Source organism: Ascidiella aspersa, chromosome 6, assembly GCF_963924565.1.
Source record: "Ascidiella aspersa chromosome 6, kaAscAspe10.2, whole genome shotgun sequence".
NCBI lineage: Eukaryota > Metazoa > Chordata > Ascidiacea > Phlebobranchia > Ascidiidae > Ascidiella > Ascidiella aspersa.
Window position 1 is genome coordinate 29,570,038 of NC_139452.1, and position 17,930 is coordinate 29,587,967.

At 35.2% G+C, this 17,930-nt stretch overlaps 2 protein-coding genes across 2 annotated transcripts; both read right to left on the minus strand.

The window, feature by feature from the left end:
• Positions 1–2,864: 2,864 nt before the first annotated feature.
• LOC146141180 (uncharacterized) lies at positions 2,865–6,006 on the minus strand. The gene is made up of 3 exons (XM_083392837.1): positions 5,906–6,006; positions 3,753–3,947; positions 2,865–3,133 (listed from the first exon to the last, which is right to left on the minus strand). The coding sequence occupies exons 1-3, from the start codon at positions 5,961–5,963 to the stop codon at positions 2,865–2,867; spliced, it is 522 nt and encodes a 173-aa protein (XP_083248963.1). The 5' UTR covers positions 5,964–6,006.
• A 4,385-nt stretch (positions 6,007–10,391) lies between these two features.
• LOC146141181 (uncharacterized) lies at positions 10,392–13,510 on the minus strand. The gene is made up of 3 exons (XM_083392838.1): positions 13,259–13,510; positions 12,511–12,663; positions 10,392–10,667 (listed from the first exon to the last, which is right to left on the minus strand). Exons 1-3 carry the CDS (start codon positions 13,508–13,510, stop codon positions 10,392–10,394), a joined length of 681 nt encoding a protein of 226 aa, XP_083248964.1.
• Positions 13,511–17,930: the final 4,420 nt, after the last annotated feature.

The following is a 17,930-nucleotide window of genomic DNA, read 5'->3' on the forward strand; positions in this document are numbered from 1 at the left end:
TACAACATTGTTTATTTTGGTATATAATTTGGCTTATTTTAAATTTAGAAAATACCCTCGAGTGTAACTGTTTTTGCTTTTTAGGTATTTTCCCTTTTTTTAAATGTTTGTAAGTTCATTGCACTCATTTATTTACTCAGGTGTTTGGGTACTGGTGTACAACCACCTGTTATATACATAACTGCAGTTATTACTGCATGTTGCATCATTGCAACGAAGAATATTCAGGCAATATTTTGTTTTAGCGTTGAAATCAGTTTATGGCAGTGACATATAGTGGGTTTGAAACTGTGCTTTGATGTTGCTGTTGCTGATCAGCTAGTGTGTACGCATCCTCTACTATGTGGTAGATGTTTGTGTGGTTTAGATCTTGTGTTGTTCCTCTTCGATGCGCCACAGAAACAGATGGCAACTGCTGTTGTTTTTTGCTAGACTTTAAACAAAATCTGTAAAGCATGAAAATAAATTTTAGCCAACTTACAAGCAACTGTAATTAACTTTATTTGTTAAAGTACCTGTGTAGTGTATATGTATGTGTACAAATAATGCAACCTTTCCATACACACTTATAAACTTTTCTAAATAATAGTTATTGTTTTGTCAAAGTTCAGCCCAAGACATTTCTTATCAAGTCAAATAAGTCATATTTTATCAAAATTTGAATGCTAAACTGTTGAAAATGTGTACCTCATTCCTTCACAGCATTTATGCATAGTTAAATGTTTACTAAAAAATAACAGTTTACTAAAAAATATAATTTAAGATTGAAATATTTGCATAAACAAATTAGATCAAGATCAAGTAATTTTTTTAATGACTTCTGTCATTTGTCCATAAGGTTAAAGTAAAGACATGTAAAATATGACTTATTGCATTACATCAGCAATTATAGTAAAATAATTAGTTAAGTGTTTGTATAATACTAACAATACTATTTTTTCTTTTAACAGATTCAACTCAAGTATGTGAAGTTTCACCTGTGCAACAAAACTACAATAAGGAGGACGTTTCCAGCTGCTAAACTTGATGCGATTGTGATTGTCTTTATTCTTTCTCCATGCATCAGGTTTTCGGAATGCCCTACATCAACAAAAAAGTAAGTATAAATTAGAACTTTTTTTGACTGATATCGATATCCGATTTCAAAACTTGAATTACTTGAAAATAAAATCCAAATAACGATTTAGTTTATATACCTATATAAATTATTAAACTATTATTTTGCATATTAAATTGGCGTGATGCTTAACCCCAATTTTTTTTTGATAAAAATCGGTAAGTTGTTTGTTGTACAAAAAAATATTATCATATTTTCGTACTAAAACATCGGCCAAAGTTTCGGCCTACATTTACCGATGTCAATATATCGGTAGAAGCCCAATATCAGCCGATGTCATCTGTAAACCAATATATTGGTCTATCTCTAGTATAAATTGTGATATGAATACTGCCCTCCGCAAAAGCGCTTTTGTAAAAGACATGATTTTTTTAATTTTCAACTTTGTAAAACTTAAAATAGTCATGCCTATTTTTTTGTTTATTGTAAGCACTAACTTATATAAACTGCCAAATCCTTTGTAATACAACCGACCCATCAACTCCACACTGCTATACTGTACTTTAGCCCTACTAAAGTCATACCTAGCAACAATAATTGCTTACTCCGGATAATGTTATCGGTGGAATGCCTTGAGAAAGGCTGTTAAAAATAAATGCTTATCAATTTGATGTCAATTTGGAATGAAAGTAAACAAAACAATGTGCTATAATCTACATTTTCAAGCTGGTAAGTACACCGGGTGGAAACATGTAAAGTTATGTATTTAATCACAAATTAAAAGCCACATCTTACTAAATAGTAAATATTACATCATCCTTTTAAAATACTACTTTTATGCCATCTGGAATCTGTTTGTTGAGTTATAAAATCGTTAGTAACCCTTGGTTTCAACTGGTACTAATTTTTAGGAATGAAATGTAATAGTTAAGGTACTTTTCTTCAAAGGAAAAGGTTGCAGCAAAAGTTTGGTCGATAATGGTCAGCTTGAAAAGTTATTTTGTTTGGTTATAAGCGTCAGAACAAATGTAGCCATGTCGTTACTGCTTGACTGAGTCCATTACCTTTATTTAGGCTAAAAAGTCTTGAACAGATACTATATATTATGATTGCTCTACCACAAAAGTGCACTGTTACCTCTTAACAAGCGGAACTGTTTACGCTAAGCATTCATATATGTTTGGTTGTAAATTGTACTTCAATTTCGAGATACCTTTAGGGCAAACTGATTACAGTGATTAGATATTTTTTATCGGTCATTGCGCTACTGCGTTGGCATTTTTGTGCTATAAATAGCACAGTTACCTTAGTTTTGCTGTGCAACATTTACTAAAATGCATTAATTTAAACAAGCGTAGACAATATTTAATTACAAAACACAGATAGCTTCAAATAAACTGATATTATCTTTAAGAATTCGTATGTGATTTGTTCTAATTCAATTTCCATCTACATAAAATTTAGGATAACCCGTCTTGGTATTTTTTATTGGCCATTGCGCTACTGCGTTGGCATTTTTGTGCCATAAATAGCACAGTTACCTTAACAATGCTATTCCACGTTTCCTAAAGACAATTACCTAAAGTAGTGTAGACAATAAATGATTACAACACAGAGATACCTTCAAAAAACAAACTTTTATCTTTAAGAATTCATATTTGTTTTGTATTAATTTAATTACCATATACCTTTAGGGTAAACTGATTAGATATTTATTACCAGGCCTTTCGCTACAACACCGCTACCTTAACATTGCTGTACCGCGTTTCCTAAATGCATTAATTTAAAGCGAGCAGACAATATATGATTACTTACCGGACGCTATGGTAGGGTCCAGAGTAGACGGTTGCGCATCGCACGTTTTAACGTAGTAGGCAAGCTGTAGGGAAGCACGGTTTAAGGTGAAATTAAGCGTAGGTGGCCAACTCAGACTTGCGCTAACTGTAACTGGTTGCCCGCTGTTGAAAATCAAGCCATCTGTGCTGTTGCATTGGCTTGTGTTGCTGTTATAATACGCCCCACTCCAAACTGGTGTGCTAGTGTCCCATATCACTGTGGGAGGAATCCGAATTGATCCTGTAGGAAAGCACATATTTAACAGCAAAGGCGAAACAACAAAGTATGTGCTCACACGCCTGATTTATTCACACGCCAAACCAACCGTGTTAATTTACGAAATATAATATCTAAAATAATTGTTTAATGTGATAATGTTTTTATTTAAAGCGTTGCAGCACGCAGTTAACACTAAATTACAAATGTGTTAACGATTTCAAAAAAACACGTGTGGCATGCGGATAACACGAATTTACGGAATCTGATTTATTCTCGTTTGTTTACTGAAAATTAAATTTTAATAAATACTCATGGAATACCTTAGCTGCTAACACCTAAATGTCTGTCAACGGGTGTTCACTAGTTTTTTTGCCTTACAAGGGATAAATTATGGCATTTGAGTTAAGAGTTTAAAACTATTCGCTTTTGCCTTTTTTACCAAATTGCAACAATAAATGCCGAAATTTTCGTCACCATTTACCGAAACAAAGAAACAAATTTACCCCAAACATATGGTACAGGTTTAAATGCAGAGGTATTTCGTAGAAATCTGACCTGGCAATATACAGTAGGTCGAAATACGTGAAATTAGTTCAACCTTTATTATAATACAAGCACATGTGTACGACAATTACGTTACCGTCTGGAAATTCCAGTTTCCCACTCCCTCTGGGAAATGTGAATGCTGAAGCGTAGTTGATCACCAAAACCTGATCGTTTCTCACTTGTGGCCACCTCAGGGTCACGCATACCTTGCCTTGCGGGTTCGAAGAGTAAAAAGACGATGTATTCCCCAAATTGTGGACTGTGCAACTTAAGACTGCCCGGCCGGGTACTGAAAGCAAAAATGTTTTTTAGAAACAGTTAATCTCTTGGTGCAGTGTGAAAAATTGACATATCCGATGCTTTATTCTTTGGACGATGAAACGCACGACGCCTTGGCAAAAAAGATAGCAAAGTCACACTAAAAACCGGAGTTTATATTCTCGATGGAATAGTCGATACTTGAAATTTTTTTCCGATACCGATACCCGATATTTGTGACGATAAATATCGCGATCCGATCTGATACCAAATGACGTCATTATAATGCTTAAATCAATCAGAATATGCAAATTTAAAAACCTTCTGTTGTATTTATTGTATTGTTCGCTCGAAGAGTAAAATAGAATGGGAGTAATGAATAATTAAAACAAGCCTTTATAGCTTGGATAATTGGCAATTTACATAACACAGACGAATAGTAATCACCACAGGCAAAACAGTAAAGAAATGCGGTACAATTAACGAAACACGTGACTGTGAAATGCGCGTACGCGATTTTTAAAAAGTACACGAAGCGGGACCACAACACCACCAAAGGTCATTTTTTCAATTTATTAGGACAAAAGTTGCTTCAGTTTAGTTATCTTTAGTTGCTAACATACGTTTTTTAAAAAGTTTCCTTTCGCATTATAATCGCTGTGTTGATTCGCAAATCATGGCGGAAACTCTTGTATTAATTTTGTATCGGATCGGCACCGATACCAACCTAGTATCGGACGAGAACCAATACTTCCACTTGACATCGAGTATCGGCACCGATCCGATGTTATCGGACATGACATCCATAGTCAAAACCATAAAACATAAGTTTTATGACTACAGTACTATTTTTGTACAAAGCAATCCTGTACTATTCCAATCCTAATTATTTGGAGGTTTACCTGTTATAACAAATATACTGAATATTTGTAAAATTGCAAACCAGATTACGACACTTGAAAGCACCAACAGTTAACAACATGGTTGATAATGCTCAACGCCAGGGGTAGGCAAATATGTTTTATAGTGTGCCGAATGAGAAACATCAAATGTTATGGAGGGCCGGGGTCAAAATATAAGATTTAATTATTGCCCAATTTACTCCAACGTAACCTAAACGGTGAAAGCCTTTGTCAAGTTGTTTAATCTCTGGTTTTCCGCATTAATTTAGAACTTGTGTCAAGATATTTATCTGAGGCATGTAGCCACACTGCGCTTTCTTTAAATATAGCCACGTAGTGTGGTGTCAGCGTTTTTTCGGGCGAACAATCACTTGCGAAAACCTTCGGCTAATCATGAAGTGTTAATTAAGCATTATTTCGTGACGTAACTGGTGTCAGTGGTTTGGTGCGTTATAAACTTTCCCAGTTTACATAAGTGGTTCTCAACCTTTTTTCTTTCGTGCCTCATTTTCGTTGCACAAAAATCTGGGGCTCAATAATTTTTTATGAAATAAAAACCATAAAATAGATTTAAAACAAAAAAAACATAATAAAATTTAAAACAGATCATTTATTTAACCAAGCGTATGTGAGATACTTGCTGCTGGACAATATAATAGTAAATCTAGCTTTTTTAAATAGGTCTGTGGCCCACCTCAATATGTTTCCATGGCCCACTGGTTGAGAACCGCTGATTCTAGGGCAAGAAACCTTACATTCCCAACATAGCTATTTCAAACTGTCTTGCTTGATTTCAACCCTGCCACTTATGATCAATGCGAAGATTAAATTGAAACAGAGTGAATTAGAACTTTTGAATTGGCTTTAAATTAATATAATTGAAATATTTACTGCAGGTTCAGTATTAAATTAGAATTTGCACTCGCCCGGACGAAATAACACTCGCCAAAAAAATGTGGTCGCACCGTTACCTAATCGTTGTTTTTTTTACGAATTTAATCGTTGGTGGTTTATGATTTTTGAAAATAAAATAAAGTTGTTGAAATAAAAAGGTCTTTGGCCTCATATTCACAAAACCTTAACTTACCTGACAAAAGCAATACCAACATGCAGGACCACAAGCGTCGTACTAATCCACGTTCCATAATTGCTTCACCTTCTATTGTGCATACCAGCACCCTAAGTCTATCTCACGTGCCCCTCTCTGCTATAAATTGAGCTGCAGCCGACGGTAAATCGGTTCAATGACGTCACGAGCGGATGTGACGTCACGTGTGACTGTGCCCGATTGAAAGCGAACCCTAGCTTTTTCGCTACTTTGTAATTTGCGCGAGCGGCGAAAGGCATTGTTCTATAGGGCTCACTTTTTTAGGGGATTTTTAGGATTACCACAAAATCTTTGAATCTTTAAAAGTCTTTAACTGTCTTTGAATTGATTTAAGGATTGAAGAGCCTTTTAAAAACCCTGTGTCCATTCTTTGAATAGTCTTTGAATTTATTTTATGTCCAGCTTAAATTATTTATACGAAAATTGCCGTTAAAAAATTCAATTTGTTGAATTGTGTTGTTCATAGCAGTTATTACTGTTTTGTTTTCAAATTATATTTAAAAAAACGTCGATGCAAAATTAGGTATTTCAAAGCTTACAGTTTCGTTGAATTTCTTGAATCTTTTTCTAAATCTGTGGCAATCCTGGAGTTTTCTGTTAAAAATCATTTGTTGAAAAAGCATTTCGCGTAAGATTTTTTTCTAAATTTTGTTTTATTTGGGTAACAAAAATTAATACTCAAATTCTAGCGTACCTTAATGCGTAATTTTTTTAAATATCGGCTTTGCTTACTAGTTTACAAATTGGCAATGTGTATATTTGTGCAGAATTTGCCAACATAGCTAATGAATTTGCATTTCAATCTCAACAACCAAAACCCAGTATTTAAGATTATCATCACATGTCTAGTATAACCGCGAATCATTTATACTTCTCATCATTTATATTAGGAAAATACAATTAAATTACACCGACACCAAACATCAAAACATAAGTTCGAATTTAAAGTTAATTTTTTTTAGTTGACTTAATGTAGCTTCTACTATCCCTCACTTTCTCTCAAAATATTGTTATCAGAAAAGAATATTTCCCTTTTCGTAAGAAGCCTGTTAATACCCTGTAGTTTTGCAACGCGCGTATTCTGTCAACAAAGAGGCATACCTTATAAAGTATACAGTGCGCTAGTTACGTAAATGTGGAGACACGTTAAACAAAAGCCTTCGCCTAATTAATTAATTGCATGACGCAAGTTAGTCTCTAATATTAACGCAAGAACAGGGAAGTGGTATCTATATGCACCTATTCACTTTATAAGGAAACGTTGGCAATAAACGTTTAAGGTGGTTTGCTGCTATTTTAAACCCTAAAACTTGAATACTTTTGCTTTTACGAGTTATAGCGTCTTCTGTCCCTTTTTCGCGGCTAAATAAAATAGAGACCCTATGCTTTTTGTGCCCAGTTAAAAACCTTTGCTTATTCTTCACAGCATCAATTCCCTACTTTTATTGAGGTGGCATTGGCGTCATAAAATCTAGATATATTGAGATTACTCTCTAATGAGATTCAACATTCTAACTGTTTATATTTACGTTCTTTTTTGGGGGGCATATATAGAAACACTTTAAGCCACTGGTGACACATTTTCCCATTTTGTGATCTGCACAACCTTCAATACCAACACGTTCGTCATTTTACATTTTCACTTGCTTCTTTGAGGTACACCGTTTACAAATACTGATTGTTTTTTGCTTGTTTATCACTACTAAGCTAGCTCGTATGTCAACAAAATAAAATATTAGAATTTACGTTAAATCTTCCTACGATACTTTTAGAACTGAAAAATTATGATTTCTTCAACAGAAAATGTTATGTTAGTTCAAGCTAAATGTCTTGTTAATACACCAGTTTTCAAACTTAGTATTAATTTCATACTGATCAATTCCAAATTTCCAATCTTAATCATTGTAAACTTACAAGGCTGTAAATAATTGCCCAATTTACTCCAACGTAATCTAAACGGTAAAAGCCGATGCTAAGTCGTCTAATCTTGTTTTTTACTACGAAATTTATTGTACTACGAAATTAATTTTTTTTGTAGACAATTGAAAACGCGTAAAATTGTTTAAAAACGTTTTTTGACCATCGGTTAATGTATAAGTGTGATTAAATTCAACTCATGTATTACCATATCAGTGTGATGCTTGCAAATCAATCTTCACTATTACTATAAAATAAAAACATATATATTAGCCAGCGCAATCTAGGATTTTTGGTTTGGGAAGCCATTACATTTTGTCAGATTTGACGTCACAATGTTACTACACAAAGCTTCGTCAGAGCGTAACCTAACCAAGTTACATAATAAACGTTACGTGATTAACCTTAAGAACATCACATAGTTGGTTTATTTTTTTCAAATGGAAGTGTTGCTTTGAATACAAAAGCTACATTATAAAAATATGGTTGATTCTCCCAAAGCGCAAAACGACTTTGTACGTTTTAGATTCAAGCAAAACCACAAAGGTTGTAAAAAAGATCCTTTGTTGTTTTGCTTGGATCATACGATATGGAAAACAACAACTAGAAATGTCGGAGCAGGCTTAGATCCCGATAATAACAAAATAATAATAATAATATTTATTATTTCACCAATTGTATCTTTTAGGTTACAGACACTTTTCATTTAAAGCAGGGTTTTTAAACTGGGGTCCATGGACCACTGGGGGGTCCGTAAATTAGTTTTAGGGGGTCCATGAAGGCCAAATTGAAATATTAGTGTATATTTAAAAAGTAATCATTTTTTTCAAAAAAATCAGTGTATTTAAAAACAAAATGGTTTTGCACTGACTGTATTTAGACTCCATTTCACTTTCACATTTTTAAACCGAAATCTACAGATTTATGAAGTTTATTTGTATTGTAACGTCAGTTTATGACGTAATTTTTTGAAAATTTTTGCCTATCGTGGTTCAGGCGACGTCAAAAAAATGTTAGGGGTCCGCGGTAAAAAGTTTAAGAACCCCTGATTTAAAGGCATTCGGCCAAAACTACTTTACTAGTAAAGTAAATCAAATTTGCACGCAGTGCGCGTAAAGTTTTTGCATTTTCCAAGTTTAGGCCGAAAATACAGTTTGGGGGTCCATGACCACGTATTACCAAAATATCATATATTGGAAAGTATGGCCTTGTAATGATTACAACGTTGATATTGGCGGATAGCGCTGCGAAGTACTTAAATCACTTGTAAACACAACATGCGTGTATAGGATCTAGAATATTAAAAACACTTTAGCCACATTTGCTAAATAAGTGAATACTATTTTAGTGAAAATGGAATGGTTAGAAGGCAATTACAGTGACGGCACAAAGTAACATTAGTAGTCACGGATTCAAGTCACATCAATTAGGTTTTAGATCTATTAGACAAAACAATTGTAAATTTAATTTGAATAATATAATCGGTTTTTCGTAGATTCGGTACTATAATAAATATACAAAAAAACTAAAAACATGGAGAGTACGTGAAAGCTAGTACCACACAAAAGTATATTATATAATAAACCAACTGAAAAGAGACATGGCTTGTCACATTACCCTTCCCTAATCAACCATTTCAATCACACCGCCTTTTAACAGTGTAAAAATGGCAACGCACAATGAGACCTAAAAAGCAACGATAACTAAATCAGAAAAATGCGTTAAACCAAAGGATTAAAACCAACGACATAATAACGACAAATACGCAGTAACATCCACGACAAAATAACCACTTAAAATCGTCTGAATAAGATGTAAACTGTCGGAATAAGTCCTAAATTCATCCAAATAAGGCCTAAATAGGCAAAATAACCCCTGTAACTGAAGGCAAAGGGTATGGGACGATTGGGGCTATGGGTCTTGCATCGGCCGTTTTGGTGTCGACGTTTGGTCTCCCTAGTTTGACCGGCGCCGTTAGGGGGCAACTGTTTTAGCACCGGATTTTTGACCCGGTGGGTAATGGGTGGGATTAGAAAATGGGTTAGGGTTGACATTATTATGGGGGTTGGTGATGTACTTAGGGGTGTTGTTTGGGTTTAGGTAAAGTTTTGTTTGGCCTGATTATGGCCATTTAGGTCGTATTCTGACGGATTTAGATCTTATTGTGATTTAGACTCTTACGACTATTAGCGGTTAGTCCTATATTGGTTTTATTCCGAACTGTGCTTTTTCGATGTTGATCTTGTTCCTATTTCGGTCTTATGGCTGGAGTCGGTAAAAACACTTTGGTTCTTTTTTGTGAAACCTTAAGTAAAAATCTAATTGCCATATACCGGGCGTTGAAGCTTGCGCGAAGTAAATTATGATTTTGTGCGGACCATATGTGTATGAAACGACTCTATGTGACGTTTTAAAAACAAGCTATACCGTGTATGTTCTTCATTTGAAAATAAAGATGGCATACTTGGTATTATAATTATGAGCTATGTGGTTAACTGCTTGGTTTCAATTTACGAGTGTTTACAAATGCTTTCGGTATACACAAATTTTACTTAAAAGTTGCTTGCTCAGGACTAGCCCAAACCGTTTCTATAAGTTTGTACAAGGCAAATGCTGCCAGCCCTAACACAAAAAAGAAAGAAATGTAAAGCTCCTTTTGCATGCGTTGCATTATCTTGTTTTCTTTCCGAAACTCATCGATTAAACTTGCTCCTTTGTTTTTTTGCGGAAAATCAACTGCAGGTGCTTCCACCCCAAGGAACTTACAAAGGGGTCCCCAGCCTTGTTTAACGTCGTACACAAGCAGATTCTTTTTGGGACAATTCTGAAAAAAATAAAAATTGTTTGTATATGGTTTAGTGGGGTATTTTGAACGATAACAACAGAGTTGAAAAATCAACTTACAAAATGAGTGTATATGGTTTAGTTAAATATTCTAAAGGATAACAAACTATAAAAAAAAGAACACGCTATGCACATTCATTTTTCAATTTTAAAATTTGTTCAATGTTAAGATAGCTTATATTAGTGGTGGGAAAACTTTTTTGTCACGGCTCAAAGTGCTCTGTCAGAAGCTATTGAAGAACACTTGAATCTTGCGTGTAGTGCGAAGTGGTCATATATGATGCAACAATGAGCAAAAGTAAAAACAAAAACGCTCAGACACACCATTTTAAAATACAGTACGGTGAATGTACTGCTATCACGCTTCCATAGGCGCCGAACGTGGGCGTGCAGAGCGTTTTTTTACTCCCTGGATTTTTTGCAGTGCGTCGAAACGCCCTAAATTTGACCACGTAATATTTCAAAAAAAGAAAAATCCGCACTCCCAACTGCATGTATGCCATGAGGGATAATAAGTTACAAAACACTTCTCCAGGTAGATTGGCACTAAACCTAGTTCTTTGTCATTTTAATGCAGTACCTATAGTACGTATTAGATTTAGCTTTAAGTACAATTTATTCTGACGAAATTACAAGAGACATAACGCATTGCTTTAAATATACAATACCGCAAAATCGGTTTGGGACCTTGAATTATTAAAAAAATATGGCACCCTGTGCCGCGGCACCCCGGTTGTGAACCACTGCTCTAGTCAATGGTCTAGGATTTCATAAAGATATCACTGTTTACTAAAACCAACTTATCTAAACCGCAAAATAAACCGACACAATAAAAATTCTCAAATTTATTTTTAAATGCAGTGTTTTGCCTCCGTTTTTCGCGTGTTTATACGTTTTTAGTAGGGTACGTGAGGTATATATGTAAGGCACGACCAAAAACAAATACATATGTTAGAATTGTTTGGATAGCCCAATCGAATCAAAGCACCTTTACAGGTGTGTTATAATAAATTAGAATGCATATAACCTACGTTTAGGCTACATAGCCTACACATAAAAGTATTGTAGGTATCTCAAAAGTTAACTAGCTGATGTCACCTGAATTATATACTTGTTGTGTTTCCTGTATATGCGCCGTATTGTTTCGTCCTTGTATGTAGTGAAATTTGACCATGGCCAATTTGATCTCTGGTTGCCTAGAAGTCGAACTTTGAATACAAAACACGAAATCAGCTGCCATACCAAAAATACCGTACAAGAAAGTCATTGGTTAACAAATTTACATGTAGGCTTGTGGGGTGAAATGTGGAGGTTGAAACAGCACATTAACTGTGCAACAAGATTGAAAAAAAAACTTTTAATATTTTGCACTTTGATCGTACACAAAAACTTACATCAAGGAGCTTAAAAATTCAGCGAAAATAGTAATCCCAAAGGACTTTAAATATCTCTCGGCACCCTTAAGCGTTAAAATTGGCACCCTGGTGCATGCTTCTGTGACTGCTAGATCTTCACAAGGTTTTTGGTTCGGCAAGACGTTAACAGGCATACAAGACAAAGTAATTCAGTGACAAATAACTGCGAAAAGCACATTATGTTTTTATTGGCCTTTTGGGCTTTCGCCTGTTTTTTGTTGCTTTGAAATATTGTAAGCCAACTTCTTGTTAAATCGCTTATACAATGAGCGGTGTTCATCCTACTCGCTTTACATGGGAGGACACAAAACATGCATGACAGTATACCAGGGCTGCGGAGTCGGTTAAGAATAATGAGTTCAACTCCCGAGTACAGCTCCGACTCTGCAGCCCTGGTTGGTACTAAACTTGCTTACATTGGTAATACATGAAAGTTGAGAATTTCCACCCGGAGTAGGTAAGGCACAACATCATTCTAAAAAGAATGTCGTTGTTGTAGCTTTCAAATTGGTTTCTGCGGCTCGTACACCAGGAATCCTCATCGCGCGTTGTGAGAATTACCTAAAGGTATTATTCAAATCATTCAAGTTTTGCTTGGTTACAACTTAACGTATAATACAAAATTTATTATTTCGCAAAATATTTTGCATTTTGTGCTTTTTAATTTAACAAAACAATACTGATTGGATAAAACAAAAATGCCTTACGTTGATTGTTTGGCATGTATGTGCAATTAACTGCAATAATACGTGGGTTTTGTGATGAATGTTAGGTTTTTAACTGTTAAGTTATTTTTATTTATATGGGGAATTACGCTTCACACTCAATCAAACAGCGACGCCCAATTGTTAAACTCTAGTAGTGGCTACACCCCTTTCAAATCACCAACCAATTCTCACACCCCCTTCTAGACATAACAAAACCATTTTAATTTTATGATTTTTTAAGTAACTGATAACACAGTAACATTATATCAAAATGTGAGTAAGTTCTACATTTAACTAAGCAAAGGAATTAATTACAGCAATACATTTTCTGTGTCAACTTTTTCCCGCACCCCCTTGGAACAGTTCTCGTACCCCCTGGTGGTGCGGGTACCCCTGGTTAAGACATTCTGCTCTATAGGTACCTACTAAATTTCCCAACAATATTTCACCTTTGCATCTGGAAAATCTTCAAGTATTTCCTCCCAGTAATGCTTAATAGGACCGGCAGTAATTGCATCAACGTCTTCGTACATATTCTTAAAGTCTCCACGAGATGCTCCTTCCCTCATAATTCTCACCCAATCATCACCAAGATACCAGAAGTGCTCCAACCAGTCGTATGTTGTGTAACCGAGTATTCTGAATGCCGCACACATTGTTTTGGTTCCGGTTTTTGGCATTCCAGCTAGGATGACTTTCATGATTTTAAATGACAATCAATTTACCGTGAATCACCGCCGCACAAATTGCTCCTAAACAAATAAAATGAAGCGCGTTTAACTCAAATACGTTACACTGTATATGTACACGTGCTCGATTTTTTCGAAATTTGTACAAGGACAGAATTTTTAGGCCATTGTAAGCCTTTGGGTTTGCTTAAGGCGGCGGTTCTTAAACGTTTTTTCAACGCGGATGCCCTGAACAATTTATGTTTCGCGTGGACCTGGGTAGGTGTGGTATTTTTTAGGGGTGACGTTATAATCAAGTAGACTTTGGAAGTCTGCTGTATTCGGTTCGACAAATGTGAAACTGAAATGAAGTCATTTACGTAAAAGGTGGCAAGGCATGGTTTTCAATTAACTTCCTTTTAAAAAAATAATTACATTGTTCAACATTTCAGTTAAGCCTTTTAAACATATAAACTGCGCATGACAAAAACACTTTGTTGTTTACATTTTGTAGTTTTTTTTATAATATAAGTAATACTAAGCATTTACAGTAGGTAATAAGATGTACAAAAAGTAGTATGCATTAAGAATTTATTAGCCTCCCCTTTCCAAGAAAAAATCGTGCGCGGTAATATATGAAAGCAACGAGCGAAACATAGACAAAGTTTGTAACCTCGTTATAAAGGTTAAGTTACCTCGTTATAAAGTAAACTAACACTTCGCTTGGAAAAAAACAACAAAAAATACTATAGTTCTGTTAGTTACGTAACAAACCACAATTTGAAAGCTTCTATAAAACTACCCTGCTCAGTTTATTACTTTTCCATATGTTTAAGTCCTAAATTGTTTGCACTATTTGTTTAACCAAAGGTTATAAGGCGCATGTCATATATATTTTTTTTATAATAACACACTGTATACCAAGAGTGGGCAACCTACGACCCGCCAAAGCAAATCTTTTGGCCTTCGATTTATTTTACAAACTGCGAGGCCACAGTTGTTTTGCTATTTCAACAACGTAAAAGCAAAGTTTTATTCCGCTTTGTGCAAATCTTGTTTCACATCAAGATTTTTTTTCACAAGTGTAACATATAGTTAAACCCCTTTTTCAATTACAAAATATCCTAGTTTTATCCCGGAATAACATTAGTTACGGTTCTTATTAAGATGCATAAACTCTACAAAGTTAAAATTTAAATTCCTGCAGAGACCTTTCTGATTTCAGTTTTAGCCCGCGACTAGAAAAAATGTTGCTAACCCCTGCTATATACATATATTCAAAATTCAGATTTACCGCTGCAGAATCAACTATTCGCTCTAACGTTCCTCGGGGACAAAGAGAGCGATTGATTTACACAATACCACCCTTATGTAAAGTAAAGGTAGGGGGGTTACTGCACCAAGAAAAAAAATGTTAAATGCTCACGTTCCCAGATACTGCCGTAATCAGTAAGGCAAAGATAACAGAACATGCGCAAATGTCGTGTGGATCTTTCGAAAAATGGCTTGTGTTCTGCTTCCGCAAATCAATCAATGCTTATCGGCGCTCTGAACAGCGAAAACGCAATGCCTTGAATATTTTGCCGAATTCGGCTATTCTTTGTTTATGTTTGATCTGAGAAAAATAGTTAGCTGAATAGGGCTCCGTGCTCTTTTGTTGCGTAAATTCAGCTTCTTAATTTTGAAATTTTGACTTTTCAATTACGTTTTTGTTTTTACTTGTGTTTTTATCACAAAAAATGTTGAAAAGATAGAAAATCTAAGAGTGCAACCTTATTTCACCACCTTTTAGAATAGCAAATAAGTAAAAAAACGAACAAATAATTCAATTTAAAACAAGTAAAAAAGTGTGTCGTATCGCACTCGCTAAAATTGTAGGGAGCAAAAAAACAAAATTAGGCAAAAGTACGTTCGTCCGTTGGAATACTACAGTGATAAAAATTTGAGGTCAAAATACCCCTTTCCATGGACTAACACGTACTTGGCTGTTATATTTAATACGAGAAGAAATACTCGGCGTTGACCAGGTTAAATAGGGTACTTGCCCGCGATATATTACGTGCATTCGTGCAATGCCCCGATTTTCAAGGGTTAAAAATGTATGAAGCCACCAAGCTGTTGATTGTTGATCACCATCGCATAATAACACTACCGTGAAGTGTAAATGAATGTGTAATTCAACATGTAACCGAAAGTTATGTTCCGTATTGTGTATAAAATGGGTCGAGCAAATACTTCTCACATTTAAAGTAGGATGCGACACTTGTGGAAGCAGCAACAATATTAGGCCCTACATATTGCTAAAGGCGCTGTGTCCATAACAAATGCATATTCCCTGGGATAAATCATTCTGATCATTCGTAAAGCGAAATGTAAGATTCCATCAAGCTGTGGCCTTATAATAACTATTACAAATTACGTTTTACCCTGCGTTATTTTTTTAAGCCGCGTGTCATTGCCGATTATTTAAAAAAAAGGTAATTCACCATGTTACTAAAAGTAATCCTACAGATAATATCCTGGCTAGAGTGCGATAGTGCGAAAATAGTGTGTAAAGTGGTAAAACATTTAAATTTCTCTAATCGCTTCACTACGTGGAGCTACACGTTTGGTAAAATAAATTTCATATTATGTGTTTTTTTGATGTTACGCATTACGCAATGACCGTATAGCTTATAATAGTTAAACAGCAATGGCACTGGCAGCTGGTTGTCCCTATGCTTTTAGCCGCTGATTGTGTGTGAAATAAAAAATATTTTCCCACAATGTTTAAAATAGGTCGTCGAAATCCTCATTTAAAATCAATTGTTTTACGGATACGACCAGTGTTGTAATGGCAACAGCAGTACAATTTAGCGGAGGCGATAGTTGGCACTACCAATTACGTAATACGTATTTCCGGCGCTACATCGTTCTCGGGATGGTTTAGTTAATAGGCGCTAACCCAACTGGTACCAATGTAACGAAATTTCGTGATGTATATCGTTGGGGAATCACTAACAAACCTAAACCTCATTTTTTATTTATCCATAAACCAGGGCTGTCCAACTCAAACATGTCGTCGTGCCAATTTTTATCCTATACTTTCTTCCCGTGCCAAAGTTTAGTAATATAATTCTTTCTAATAATAGAAGCGTTTTTTTACAAAAAATAAAAACGTGTAGTCAGCAGTGCGCATTACTGCATCTAAATGTCCGTTGGGGAGCGGACTTTTGCTTTTTGTTTCTTCACACCAAACTTTATAGTTATGTGAATGCTAGCCTCCACTACAATATAATGTTATAGTATTAGAAGTAATTGTTAGTTGTCGTGATTGCAGCGATTGTTTTATATTGTTAATAAACAATAGCAATATACTGTATAAAAAATTAGGTATTTTTTTACTATTGGCTGAATAACAAATTAACTAGTTTAGGGGGGCTTGCGTGCCATTTTTTATTTGGTCGCGTGCCGCTTGTTGGACACCCCTACTACCCTAAACGTTTCACTACTTAGCGCGCTACATGTTCGGTAAATATACATTTTTAAAACATGTGATGTGTTTTTTGCCTTTCGCCCGTCTATTTTTCGCTGATTGTGCCTGAAAAAAAAAACTGAAAAATGTGCCTGGGATTGACTAAATGCTCCCCCACAATTGGGTGTCACACCTTTTAGCCTGTGTGGACGCGGCATTAAATCGGACGACGTGTTATAAATTATTGTATTTATCTGCGTGACTGTGAATGTGTGTTTATTTGAAGTGGAACGACTAAATAGCCAACGGCTAAGCACGTCAAAAATATTTTACTAACTCTACTAAAATTCGCCTGAATATCACGTAAAAAGCGAAAAATGGCTGCTACGATTTAAGGTTTTACGTTTGTGAGTGGTTCTCTATCGATGTATGTCACGGGTTTAGTAAAGTAAAATATGTTTGACGTGCTTAGCTGATTGGTATTTAGTCATTCCAAGTAAAAAAAAAGTTCAATTCTGTCAGTGATTCTTGATCGATATACATATCACGCAATTTCGTTGCCTTGGAGCCGATTGGGTTAGCACGTATTTACTAAACCATCCCAAGAATGATATGGCGCCGGAAATACGTATTTGTTAGGGCCGACCATCGCTTACGCTAAATTGTAGTCATGTTGCCACTAAACACTAGCCATATTTTTAAAAGGTTTTATTTAAATGTGTATTTCGCGACCTAGTTTAAACACAATAAGAAACATTAACTTTCGATTACATGTGAAATTGTCACCAGTTATTTTCAAATCATCGGTTATAAAGCGAGATATGAGCAAACTGACACGTTATGGGCCAACATCATATGTAATGGTGATTAACAGGAACAACTTGGCCCGAGAACGATTTGGCACCGAGATTACACATTTGCTTTCAATATGACGGCAATGAATTAATTGCGGCTTCCCACCAGCCGTTTCCATAGTTTTACTGGTATTGTGAGAAAATA